This window comes from Synchiropus splendidus, chromosome 14 (assembly GCF_027744825.2).
Source record: "Synchiropus splendidus isolate RoL2022-P1 chromosome 14, RoL_Sspl_1.0, whole genome shotgun sequence".
Lineage (NCBI taxonomy): Eukaryota > Metazoa > Chordata > Actinopteri > Syngnathiformes > Callionymidae > Synchiropus > Synchiropus splendidus.
The window spans coordinates 4,891,693-4,905,852 of NC_071347.1; the positions used below are offsets into that span (position 1 = coordinate 4,891,693).

The window sequence follows — 14,160 nt, forward strand, 5'->3', positions numbered from 1 at the left end:
ACAGAGGGGTGATGTCGTGCTACACTTGAAAGTTAAAAGAATCCATTGCAAAACAAGTTTATCACAATCGATGAGTAAAACTGGGCCGAGTGTTCTCCTATCAATGAAATATTGGATGTTGATGTGTATCTTTTCGTTTGTGCCAAAAGCTAAGCTGACGAAACTGGACTGTAATGGTTTGGTCCATGGTGACATCAGGAACTGCGGAGAGAGGAGGAGGGGCGCGTGTGACGTCACACGTACGTGCCAGCTGGTGGACGTGAATGTAAATAAGAGACGCTTCAATTATTTACATTATATTTTACAGATGCGTCTTTAAAGAACAGAAGGGAAATAAAACATTCACGCTAATCTACAACCGAATCACCCAATCAGTGAGCAGTTCAGTAAGAACTATCAATCATCCAAAAACCGATATTTTGGAGGAAGAAAAGACCAACCGAAGCGAAAGTGACCAGAGCGTATCTGACTTAGCAATGTTGTGACGTCACTGTCCCACTTCCTGTTTAATGCTGCTTACTCATTTGGGCCACGAGAGGGAGCCACGTGGTAGATAACGCTGAAGCGCTGCACGAAAGGCTGTTGAGGGCGCGCAGTAGCAGCATTTGCATTGAACGATGTCTGCACACCACATTAAAATTGATTGAACTTTATGGAGTGCATGATTAACCACTAGAATATGAATCAATGAATTTATTTATTAATCTATTTGTCTCGAGGTTAGGCAACACTGTTTTAAAGACTTAAGGAAGCATGTAATAAATAAAATAAAATAATAATAAATAACATTTCGATAGCTTTTTGAATAATGCCACACCAACCTATCGTTTTTAATGCATACATTTAGCATTTATCAAGATGGATATTTTGCTTTTACGAGAACCACAGTGTAATTGGCTCTCAAAACATTATTCTTTTTTTTTTTTTTTTTTTTTTTTTTATCAGGGGACATTTATTTTGAAAAACGGCAGAAGATTATTAGACCTGACTGTTGCAGAACGGCATGATGGGAATTGTCATATTGCTCTGTCTGACTGGCCTCTCCAGACCTTCATCATTCTAAATGCCTCACAATACTCTAAGTGCAGTTGTACACAAACAAAAGGCACCAAACAAATTCCTGCTCAGTCTGCACATGTCTGGTTAGTCTGAACAGCTGACGTTCCGGAGTGACATCATCAGACACCAGTGTTTGGAGGACAGTCAGGAGCCATGACTCTGAACCTGAAACCTACTCTGAGAGCAGGTAAATGGTTACAAGGCAGTGCATGTTCCTACATCTCCATTGGATAACACAAGGGAATAGAGTTCAGGCGGACATTTATCTGGACCAAAGGAATGCATCTAAATGTGTCTCAGGAGGAAACGTGTCGTCACGGAAAAAGGGGGAGGGATGTTTCGTTAGGACAATTAAAATACAAAAATCTTTAGAAGCTGGATTCATCTCACGGGAAGATCATCAGTTGAGCAATAACAACAGTAAAACCCTTTTGTGGATCAGTTTGAAGTTTAGAGACCATAGTGATGACATGAAGACACGAAGCAGAGTTAGGCCATGCTCAGGTTTTCATTGTGAGGGTCATGCATGTGGAGAGCTGAGACAGGGAACGAAGAATAGCGATGGAAGTACCAGGCAAAGGAGGATAAAGGAAGTAGAGAACAGGTGTGAGGAGGGAGGATGAGCAGGAGGCTGTGGCAACCTGGAAATGGTGAATGACAAAGAGGAAGAAGTCTCTTTAACAATATATTATAACTGTGAAGGTAATCCTGATAAAAACCCAATGTTCTAAAGGTGATCCAACTTAATGAGCACCTACATATTTCTCTTGGTCTCATGTGATCTTGACTATGTGTCTAGAGAAAGGTGTATTAGAACAGGTAGTGATCGTGAGACATAAATAATGAGGCATTCTGCTTAAATTCTGCTAAATAATCATAATTTGGAGGGGTTTTTTTTTTTACATTTATTTTGTATTTTATTTTATTATTTTCTGTTTCTCTTCAGATTAGAACTTCAGGCAAACCTCATTTGCATTCCACTCAAGTTCACTTCTCACAAATATGTTTTCATCGAAGGGAGCCTAGAAATTCAGGCAAAGTGGATGAATAGCCAAAGAAAATAAACATCAAGTGTTAAGTATAACTAAGAAAGCAATTATAAATAAAAAAAAACCCTGGCTTAATCCTGAAACCTTTCATTGCCCGTTTATCTTGATGAAACATCCGTGACTACAACTCCAACAGAGTTTTCGAGTCAGACGTATGAAATTATGCACGTAAGCTGTTTCTGGATTAATATGTTGACTGAACCTTTATGGGAACCAGATGTTCAGCCATTTCTGCACTGTTGTTGTCTCGGTCTGACATCCACCTTCTTTGCTCAGCAGGTCTGATATTTCTTCAGCTGAGAGAAAGTGCTTTTCCTCCTCCACGTCTCTACAAGCCAAACCACATTTCGTTAGAAGTTCAGGACCACCACATCATTACCGTAAATGACTCCTCTCAGGTTCGTCTGTCTTCATGAAGAAGGGGCCACGCAGTAGGTAAACGTTTGACAGATATACAGCCATGATATCGGCTGATGTCACGCAATACATTACATAATGCCCAGCTCAACGAACTATCCGGAGGTTTTGACTCAAAAAACTCCATTTTCTGTTTCTGTTCAGAAGTTTCTCTGGGAAAAGTCTCTGCACTGCAGAAGGTGCACGCTCACCATGGGCCAGGTGGCGTGCGATTTGTTTTTAGACATGAGACATTTTTTTGTGTTTTGCTCTCTTTGATATTTATATTTGGAGGTTCTGTAATCGGTGCACTGATTCACCTGTAAACAAATATAATGAACGCATGAAGCGACAAGGATTGGTCAGAACTTACAGTAGATGTGATTCGACTTTGGGTGTGGTATGTAGTTGGATGACTTTAGCCACCTCTGTAGTACTACTGCCACCTGCTGTCTGATTTAGATCATTGCGTCCGATCCTATCCAAATATATCGTTGACACACATCGTAAACACAACATTGGAAGGAAGCAGCCGAGAATTTAGGATTAATTCTTCCATCAAAAAAAGGCAGGTGATGGCTCCAATGTTGCCCCCGAGGAAGAGGGAGGAGGACCAGGTGTTGAAGGCAGGATTCAGGCAGCTAACACTGTTAAATGTTAGTATTGGTAAATAAACTAAAATAAAATAAAATACAATAAAATAAAATAAATGGCCTTGTTATTTACTGTGATATCATGCGGAATGCATTTCATTTTCATTTAAATATGCACAGTAGACATAGGCACCGAACCGACAACTGTGTGGATCAAGAGGATGAGCTCTAACCATTGCTGAGATGTGACTGGAGCTTGTGTGAGTATTGGCAGTGCTGCTTTCCTTTCCTCCAAGCTCTGTCTGAATTGACGCCTCTGCTACGTTTTCAGCCACTTTCCAATACACAGTGATTGGTTTCTCCGCGGTTCGACCATGATTCATGAGGAAAGGTTGGACAATCACTTTTGTACTCTCCCTTAGCAAAAAAGTAGTGTACTTGAAGTTCATTTTATTAAGTATGCTTGAGTAAATATACCTGTAAGTAGATACACAAGACCATATACTAGAAAGTATTCTAGTCCTATTCTTATTTGGATTAAATGGCAATCAGTTTGCCAGTATCTATTGAAGAAGTATACTACTTGTAGTAGGTGCATACTTCTTATCAGCATTTCAAATAATCAATGTATATTTAAAGTTCACTCCATTATTGGTCAATAACCCGTGTAAAACATGTACACCATCCCAATGACTACATTTATCTTCCAAACAACTAGTATACTTGAAGTTAACTTTGTTAAATGTATACTTCAGTACAAGTATAGGTATGCTTCATTGTGCTACTTTTAAATGTTTCAAATGTTTACAGTGTGTCAAAAGTAAATTTTAAGAACATTTCCTCAATAAAATATGTACATAGTACACCTTTGAACTTCTTTTTTGCTAAGGGCTGTTATGCAAGTGTATAAAAGAAGCCTTTAAAAGGCAAAATATGTGGCATGTATGATTTGCTACAAAACATTGTATATTTTGTGGATGTTTTCTGGAAAAGTAACAGGTGGATTCTTTCGATGTCAAGTATCTAAACTGATCCATATTAAGCAACAAAGCCTGGTATGAATGTCGAAAGGTTTTGTGAAGCAACTTCTGCTTTGCGACATTGCCCCACATCTTGTACCTTGATATTCAAACGGAACAGTTTTTTGTCAGCTCAAATAAACCGTCTAATGAGGGCTTTGTTGGGCACAGATAAGGAGGGGCCAAACCAACAATAGGGCGGCTTCATTCGACAGAAACAGGGGCTCATCTGAGCGATGGGCCACAGAATCACCTGCTCATCTGATGGACAGACGAAGGACTGCAAGGTCACTCTCAGAACCGCTAAAGACGGTACGTCGAGTCGTTCAGTTCATAGAAGAATTCAGTCAATTTTGTCTGTGATTTTATTTCTAATCTCGTGACTCTATCGAGACTTTGCCACTCTACTCGTGGTAGCTCAGTGATTTAGCCTCACAACAAGAGGTCGACAGGTTCAAGCAAGTTTGATGCCAGGTTTGAAGGGGAACCTGCGTCCTTTCTGTGAGCAGATTCCCTTGCTTTGAAGGGTGTCAGTCAAATTTACACTGTATACAGCTCTACAGTCTGCAGTCATGGTCCCTCTTATTTGGTCTGTAGAAAAGTGAGAAGGCTATAAAAATGTCATCTAGTGGTCAGAAAGTCAAGCTTAATAAATAAAGTATATACAGTAGAATTGGCGTGAGATGAAACCATATGAAGAGTACCCATATCTTTATGCGATCGCGCCCCAATGGTATTTATCAAGGGATAACTATCTGCAAAAAGGTGGAAAAAAAGTTCACCCTGTCTGAAGGGTTGGCTTCTGGGGCGGTTGCTTGTGACATGCAACATGAATCCCTCTGCTTTTCTTCACATCTCTGTGTGTCAGCGTGGCGTTGAATACAACTAACCATATGAGCATTCATGTCCCATACCTGCCATTTCAAATACTGCACACGAATTACACTGAAACATCAGACGGTTCTTGGCTGGATATTTTGAACGAGTCCACTTCATTTTGAACAATTATCCTCCGTGTGCAGAGCTGTTAGTCTCTTTCTCTCATAAAAAGCCACAGACACACTTTCATTTGGAACGCTGTATGTTCATGTTGGGAGTCGATTAACTTGTCTGACTCAGACTTTCTGTGGGTTTCACCGCCCCCCAACACACATTAACAGACACACACTCATGCGCCTGCACAAAGATAATTACATGTGGTGCTCGGGCATAATGACCGTCACCATGCCTGTTCCATGTTAACAGTAAATCATTACATGATAAGTCACGGCTGGTCTCACTTAACGTCGTGCAGAATAGGCAGAAACCACCATGCTAAAAACCAAAGTTTTTTTTTAGTTCACGTCTTAAGTGTTCGCACTCTGTCCTACCTGTAGTTGCTGTTGCTGTAGCTTTAAAAAGACCAAAGACTAGAATAGAGAGGTGCATTTTGTATCTCTTAAATTAACACGGAATAATGTTCATTGTCTGGAGTTGTCACATCCCGGGATCCTGCACACACAGTTTTGTCACACCATCTTTTTTGGGGACCTCTCATTGACATAATGCTTTCCCCAGCCTCTCACCCTAACCCTAACCATCCAAAACACATGGTTAACCTTAACCAGGACACTGAACCAAACTCAAATCCAATTATAATGACCCAGTTATTTTGAAGTCTTCACCCTCAAATTCAAGCTTAACCTTGTGGGGTCCGGCAAAACGGCCCCACAAAGACAAAACGGACCCACCAGGAGGTGTTTTCCTGGAAATTGGACCTCACTTAGATAGATATGCTTAAACATGCACCGTGACACAGGATTATTAAAGAATTTTCATTAAATTCTCATGAATCCCTCTTTAGTGAGACTTTTGTCTTTTTTGTTCATTCCAGGCCACCATAGATCAAACTGTTTGCACTACCTACTTTAGTTGATCTGGCTAAAATAAAAGCAGAATATTAGCAGTTATAGTTTGATTTACACATGATGGTCTGAGGGAGTGTGCACGACATAGCTGCAGGCCTGCCTTTGCGCCGCCATCTTTTTTTTTTCTTTTAAATGCGATTCATTCTGCCCTCCCAATAACCCTGCACTGGATAGCTGCCCACCACTGAAATAGGTGCCTGTTCTTGAATTAAATTCAACTGAATGCTTTCATTGTCAAAATATAAAAGGGCAACCCTGGTGGTGTAACAGAAGAGAAGAAAAACAACTAGTAATGAAATAAAAGAGTAAGAAATGTAATATTTACTTTGAGAGGCAGTAAAAATACAGAACATTTTCAGTGTACAAAACTGTGAAACTTTCATTCAGATATTTGTACTCACAGTTGACTGTAGCTGTAGGTGTTTCAGTCCTGGTAGGCTCTGCTCTTATCTGATTGGCTGCCCACTATATAGATGAATTAAATAATAAGGGTCTGCCTTGAATTTGTAGAAGCGTTTGAGATGTTGATACAGCACTGCTGGTCATGTGATACTGGACTTATTAAAAAAAAGTCTGCCCCACAGTTTTGGATGGCTCAAGCATGAATGCAACAGTTTGCCATCTGGGTTCAGTTTAGCGGTTTTCCACTAATTCTTTATGTCTGTCTGAGATAACCAGATCTTCTCTGTTCACTTGGAGTCAGGCTTGTGTTTGGGGGGTCTTTCTTGTGGCCAGTATTTGAATTCTTTCCAGAGACTTTAGGGCACTCTGTGGTTTTGGTGGGCAGCCTGAGTGGCTTCACCGCACTTTGTTTCCCTTGGACCAATGCAACCATAAAAACATGAGGAGAGAATTTGAAAAGTCTTTGCCCGGACGAACCGGAGATGAGTGAACTTTCTGCTGAATTACAGCGTCTTTGAAACGTTAAGAAGGAAACATGTCAAGGAAATATTTATGACCGTAACGCTCCACTCTGTCTTCCACCACCTACCGAGCCGTCTGACTGATCCACATCTGAGATGATTCATAAAGTTCTCATGCCATTAAAAACCATCTGAAGCATCATGCCAGCGCTTGAATGAAAATGATCGCAGAACACTGAGACCTTTGGCGGTTTCTTCATTCTCTGCTCTGGTTACAATTCTGCAGAGAGAATGACAGATTTTCCATGGTGTTCTTGGAGGAAACCTCATGTTTCCCAAGAGCTGGGTTACAATTCAATGGAAATATGATTTGTTTGTGTATGAAGGGGGTGGGCCTTAGCAATTTCATTGGAATTGCTCATTGCCCAAACCTTTGCAGTAGGGAAAAGTGGGAATGAGGGCCAGAAATGATAGAAAATGTACAACACTCTGATCATTGAAATGTTAGAAGAAATGTTGCCTTAATGAAATATAATGTATTGGAAGGAATGTTATATAATTCAAAAATGGTATGCAAATATTAAATGAACTTGACTGAAATAAACATCCCTTCATTCATTTTATATGAAAAAACAAGACTTTCATTTCCTTTTTTGTTTGCATTAATAAAACATGCCAATCTTATAAGAAATAAAATTCACAATTTAGCTCTTTTAAAAAAAGATATTGAGGCACATGGCCCCTCCTGCTCTGTGTTGCCATAAACACCCAGAAATCCAGATACCTTATGAAAGTCTTTTACTTTCTTGTATGGAGACGAAACTGCATCACCAGAGCAAAAACATGAGAGCCATCCTCGGATTCTGTCCTGCTTTATTTCACCAGCAATCCATTTGAGCCTCCTCGCTGTACTTGTCACTTTCCTCGATGATATACCGAGGATAAGATCAAGTAAAGGGTAAAACCTGACATGCGGGATGCATGCAGAGATTGGTATTTCCGCTGAGCAAGTGAGAGCAAGAGCTTGTTTGTAAACAAGGTTATCTGATTTGACTGAAGAGTTTGTAGGCCTCCTTGCTCTCACACACAGCTCGGCGCTCAAACCTTCAATATGATTCTGATCTTTGGGATGACCAATCCAAAGCATTGACTTTGTTCTCTGCCTCTTTGTTACCATTTTGGTGGCATGGTTTAGGTGTCCACAGCAGTAGGAAGACCCATTTGCTCCAGAGTAAATAGATAATTTCACCTACATGAGTGTCTGTTGTTCAAAGACACACACCACCATATATCTATATATCGGGTAGTAACAGCAACACGGCCCCCATGGTTTCCAGTGGTGCTGCTCTGTTTGGCCCAGAGTCAGAGCTGCGCTGGAGGCAGAGTGAAGCCCACTGTGACGTAACAAGGAGCTTCACTCTGGTAACCTCTCGCTGAGATTTCTGACAAGGGAGAACTTTATAAAACTTCAAATATCATCATGATGAGGGACTTACTGCATCGTGGAGAGGTCGACTTCAACATCTGAAACACATGAGTGAGTCGGGAACATATTTAACATAATAGTATCACATTTATGTGACTTTGAAGTTATGATACAACATGGCAAATGCTTTTAGTGGCGTGTGACTGGAAATCTTTATCCTCCCGTGTGAGGACAGTCTACAGGTTTCAACTGTATTTTTCAAAAATCCTGAGGTTTGATCCAGGGGGACTGCAGTCTCTCTGAAAGGCTGGCACAAATAACAATAACCGTCAGGGTTGTATGATGTGACATGAGAGATGAGTTGGGCTGCGGTCCCCTAGGATAGAGAGAGGACATTCTGCAACAAAAGAAGGAGCTGTAAAGGGAATAGACAGCCACCATTGTGGGTGGAGCAGCTCCGAGACTAAAAGAACCTGGGACATGGGATCAGTGCAGAGGACAGATGAAGCCGCGTGGGCGTCATGTCAGAACTTTCTTCAGTATCATAATTACGCATTAAGTGCATGTGTAAACACGCACACAATTATTTTTGCTGCAGGTTATTCAGAGAGATGGTGTCAAACGTAATGTGGACAGAAATGTGATTTTACATTTCTGAGTTTATGCATCAGCTTTGCCCTTTGTTTCTCCCACACAAAGATTTTGCTGTAAGTGAAAGCAGCTCAGATGATACTGGTACTTCAGACTTTTTGCGGGCAGGAGACAGAAAGCAAAACTCTGGACCCATCCATATTTTCATTTTCAAAATGAAGGCTCCCATTGCACCAAAATGATCATTTCAAAGCTAATAAAATTGATGGGGTTTTTAACCGATATTTTCCATGACATTCTAAATTGTAAAATACCATCTACCACTCACAGCCTGTGTGGTAGTAAATTTTGTCCCTAACCTCCAAGTTTTTTGCGGCTTATTTTGTTTCCTTGTGAGTCAGATAAATTTGATTCAATCTTTATGACGCACACAATATAGCTTTAACAACAGCATTTAACTAGATGGCCAGCAGCTCTGTTGCAGCTCCGTATTCCTCACAGGGCTTGGTTCATCCTGGGATGTTGGGAATTGAACCAATATCCTCTCCATCATTACGCCACAGGATCAGTGAACAAGGCAGCTTTGTGCTTTGGAATTTGGAGCAATCACTGGAGTGATAATGGCTTGTGTATTCTCCACAGAAATGCTTTGTTTTCTCTGTGTACTGAACCTGTTAATGTGGTCATGCAGTTTCTCTCCCCTTCATGTGTGTGCAGTGCCGCTAATTGCTCCATGAAGAAGACGGGGCCATGGCACTGACGGGGCTCTGTCTCCTGGCGCTGGCCTTGTGGGTTGGCAACATTGGTGAGAGTTACCAGATGAAACCAGCCCGCGCACCCCTGATCCCACACCGTCCTTTTGTTGTCGTCTGGAATGCTCCGACTGAGTCATGCCGTCTTCGATTCAAAGTGGATTTGGACCTGAGCGTTTTCGATATTGTGGCAAACCTGAACGAAACCCTCAGTGGACCAAATGTTACAATATTCTATCACAGTCACCTGGGTTATTACCCATATTACTCCAACTCCGGAATCCCCATCAACGGTGGACTGCCGCAGAACCAGAGCATCTCTAAACACCTGAGCAAGGCCAGAGCCGACATTGACAAACTGATCCCGCACAAAGACTTCAGAGGCTTGGGTGTCATCGACTGGGAGAACTGGCGACCTCAGTGGGTGCGGAATTGGGGCTCGAAAGACATCTACCGCAACAAATCCAAAGAACAGATGAGGAAACTTCACCCAAACTGGCCTGAGAGCAAGGTGGAGAAGGAAGCCAAGGAAAGCTTTGAGAAAGCTGGTCAGGCCTTCATGAACCAAACCCTCGCGCTGGCTGAAAGTCGCAGGCCTGCTGGTTTATGGGGTTTTTACCTGTTCCCAGAATGCTACAACTACGGTTACAAGCAGCACCCTCACAGGTACTCTGGTGAATGCCCAAATGTCGAGCCTGTTCGCAATGACCACCTGATGTGGTTATGGAAGGAGAGCACAGCCTTATATCCATCAATCTACTTGGACTATGAGCTCAAATCCTCAACAAACGCAGTCAAGTTTGTCCACTATCGAGTGAAAGAAGCAATGAGAATTGCCTCCATCGCACGCACTGACTCCACCCTGCCAGTGTTTGTCTACTCAAGGCCTTTCTACGCCTACACCTTCATGGTTCTGTCAGAGGTACAAGTACACTTGCACGTGATTAAACCGCGAAATCAAATTTAAACTCATCTAACAAATATGTTTTGCAGAGCGACTTGATTCATACAATTGGGGAAAGTGCTGCCTTGGGGGCATCTGGTGTTGTCCTGTGGGGTTCATCCGAATACGCTCGAACACAGGTAACACATCACTGGTTTCTGTCATGTAAAAGTGGCTACAGCTAGAGCTGCAAAGCTCATCACGGCCAATATGAACGTGCCTTGTGGGAGACTGTACTGTATGTGGATGTTATGTCGGTCAGGACACATGAGCAGGTAGGTGGAGTCCATATTGAAGTTCTTACGAGTGAATATTCTTATGCGTGGTTTCTGCAATACAGGCACAGGATCACAAGATGATTCAATGAAACGCAGATGCACAAGTTTAAGGAGTCAATCATATATGTATCTTATCAGAAATAACTTAAATAAGGCTCAAAATAATATCTCTAACTTAACATTGATCAAACAACAGAGAGGTACAAATGAAAGCTACAAAACACAAATAACAGTGCCTAGCTAGATAGTGAGCTAGCATGAATTCCCTTTAGCTGCTAACTACATGCTACTAATGCTACATGCTAACTATCGTAACTCTTTTTAATGTAAATTCCCCAGACCAAAGCGACTGACATGTTTTAATGGAACTGATGAACGGACAAAATTACTAACAGAAGTGCACATGTGACAAACAAAATAACTCACTGCTTTTGACTTCAGAAACACTCCAAACCATGGACACGTTCACACTGCGTTCAAGGACAATGCCAGTATGGGAATTTACAAGCGCAACAATTAAAAACAATCTTAAAGGAGCAATACAACCTTTTGCACATGCTTAGTATAAGCCAAATATTGATTATACAGAACACAGAACTTACAGTCTTATACGTTTTAGCCTGTGATTACATGCAGTTTTCATCTCACCACTTGCTGCGTGAGAAGAGAGTTGAATAAACGGAAGTGTTTCAGTTCATGCTTTTCGCTCTTGTTTGCCCAGAGGAACTGCCTCACAGTGAAGAAGTACATTGACGGTCCCTTGGGTCATTATGTCGTCAACGTCACATCCGCAGCCAAGCTCTGTAGCAAAGCGCTTTGTAAGAAGAATGGACGCTGCATTCGTAAAAGCCTGGACTCTGGAGCTTACCTTCACCTGAATCCTCGCTACTTCAGCGTCCATCGCAACCTGTCGCCCATGGGCCCCCGTTTTCAGGTGAGAGGACATTTGAACAACATTGACATTTTGGACATGAAGCAAAAGTTCACCTGCCAGTGCTACCAGGGCTGGACAGGTGTTTACTGTGAAATGCCTCAGGCATCACCAGCGAACGCTCCTCGGCATCCAACTGAGCCCGTCATTGCCCCCATCCAACCAAGAGATTATGGCCTACTGGCACATGTTCTGGTGTTTCTCTACCATCATTTCTCCTGCCTGTGTATCATCCTGTTCCTGGGACTCTGTCTCATCATCAAGTGTCTCATACTGTAGGGGTCAGGTATGGGGTCAAAAAGGACAGGGTGCAGGAGATAGATAAACAAATTTTCAAGCACCTTTCAAGAACAAAAAAAAAAATACGGAACTCTACCAACCTAATTTAAATGGCTCATTACCCTGAGGGATTGCACCAAAAGGCATCTGAGAAATGTTAATCTGGTCTGAGTCTAGTTGCTGGTCTGAGATGTTTGCTGGCTTTGTCTCCGATGACATTTCCAGTGGCGAGCAAGCAGCCAAGGATGAAGAGAGAGAGAGCCTGGAATGTTTCCTTAGGATCACAGTACTGCAGGTCAGTTGTTTTACCCCCACAAACAGTGCAGAAGCATGAGAATAGAACCATGGATGAAGGCGGTCATAATATAATGGCTCATCACTGAATGAGTTGGCCAAAATGTTCTGGTGGTTTTATGAATCATCAGTCATGTTCAGGAAATTACTCGGCTCATCGAGCCATTCGGACGGAGCCTGAACAACGAAAACGCCTGGAACTGTCAGGTGTGTCGTCTCACATTAGTCACAAGTCAAATCTCTTTTCACACGTTGAAGGAATGAAGTCTTTTGAATTTGTTTAATGATCTGTCATGATCAGTTTCATCCCAGCTCCTCAGTGCACTCATCTCTCTTTCATCACATTGAACTATTGACTTTTTCATATTGAATGTAAAGGTTGTTGATGCCCTAGTTCCTTGTACATCACAACCCTTTGAATAAACTGTCCAAAACGTCTCTTCTTTCAATTAATTTGTGTGTTCAATTCGTAACAGATCTGTTATGTCAGCGCCTTGTTTCGGTGAGTCCTGTCACTGTGGAACAGGTGTCAAACACCATGACCACATGCTATGTGTAAGGCCTCTGGTGATAACTGATAATAAAATAACTGTCGCCAATGAATCTTGGATTCCAATAAATGGATGAGGGAAAATCTGTTGGACAATGGAAAGCACAGTGTCTCTGGTCACATGTGGTGAAGTCATTGGTGAACCACAGAAATGTGTTAAGCTAAAACTAACCACCAATAATTAAAAAGTTACTGACTCTTCAGTGAAGGTGTATTTTGCTTTGCCCATGACCCACTGTGTTTAAAATTTTGGCCTTGAGGGTGATAGAGTTTCACCCCTCTGGTGTAGAGTCATGATTCAGCCCAACACTTGAGCAACTTTTGGCATAAAAAAACATCTTGAACTCCTGCAATAAATCCCTCTGGGACCTGGAACTTCTGGTATGACATGATGACATGAATGAATTTGGCTTGGTGACACAGATCCTGAAAGACGGTTCCTAAAGGTTCATTTGGGTAATGATAGAATAAACTGCTTATCATTGTAAGCCGAAGGGACTTTGCTTTCCTTCCAGTTTGCGTCTTAAAATGAAACGTCTGAGGATCGCCAAAGTCATTAGGACTTTGCCTCTCAGGACCACTAATCTGATTTCACACCCTTCACTGTTCCTCGCCGCTGAGCGTGACTCACGCAGAACTGGAGCTGACTCGCTCGAATATTTCTGACAGCGTCTGTCGGAAATTATCGCATTATAATGAATGACTTGCTGAGAGGTAAACACTGCAGCTCCTCAAGCCGTCTTGCTTAGAACTTTGACGTTATGATGTCAGAGTAAGACTCCAGTAAAAAGGGTATTCCATGTTTTGATAGCAAAAACAAACGGCGCATCTGCATCCTGTATCCATTCTGTGAAATAAACCTTTGCAATTGGTGTTGAACCCACAGAAGCTACATACCTGTAATTTCACAGCACAAGTCTAAGTGAGCCGCCGTAATAACAGTAATCAGCTATAGTACAGAGTCAGCATGGAAGTCTGAGAGTGAAACCATAAGTCTCTCGAACTGTAAAAAAAAATATGACATTGGCATATTTAAAGCATCATGGTTTGGCAGTCCTAAAAGGTCTGCAAACCTGTTTGCTCTGACTCAGATATACAAGGCTTTTCAAGGTGTGCATCATGTGGTTAAACTCCATTTTGATGGTGGAGAAAATACAAATAATTTCAGTCCTTGACTCAAACCTATGGTGGATTCACTTTGTAATCCTAAATGATGCCACACATGTATCG

The 14,160-nt window shown here is 41.8% G+C and overlaps 1 protein-coding gene across 1 annotated transcript; it reads left to right on the forward strand.

The window, feature by feature from the left end:
- Positions 1-4,331: 4,331 nt before the first annotated feature.
- On the forward strand, positions 4,332-12,818 carry hyal6 (hyaluronoglucosaminidase 6). The gene is made up of 4 exons (XM_053886208.1): positions 4,332-4,428; positions 9,621-10,577; positions 10,649-10,738; positions 11,598-12,818. The coding sequence occupies exons 2-4, from the start codon at positions 9,654-9,656 to the stop codon at positions 12,084-12,086; spliced, it is 1,503 nt and encodes a 500-aa protein (XP_053742183.1). The 5' UTR covers positions 4,332-4,428; positions 9,621-9,653; the 3' UTR covers positions 12,087-12,818.
- The last annotated feature ends 1,342 nt before the right edge of the window (positions 12,819-14,160 follow it).

What these genes read in the sequence shown, in the direction of transcription:
- hyal6 (XM_053886208.1), top strand. Translation starts at nt 9,654, where the DNA reads ATGGCACTGACGGGGCTCTGTCTCCTGGCGCTGGCCTTGTGGGTTGGC. An exon ending in CCTTCATGGTTCTGTCAGAG is followed by an intron (nt 10,578 to 10,648) that starts GTACAAGTACAC and finishes TATGTTTTGCAG; the next exon opens with AGCGACTTGATTCATACAAT. An exon ending in CCGAATACGCTCGAACACAG is followed by an intron (nt 10,739 to 11,597) that starts GTAACACATCAC and finishes TTGTTTGCCCAG; the next exon opens with AGGAACTGCCTCACAGTGAA.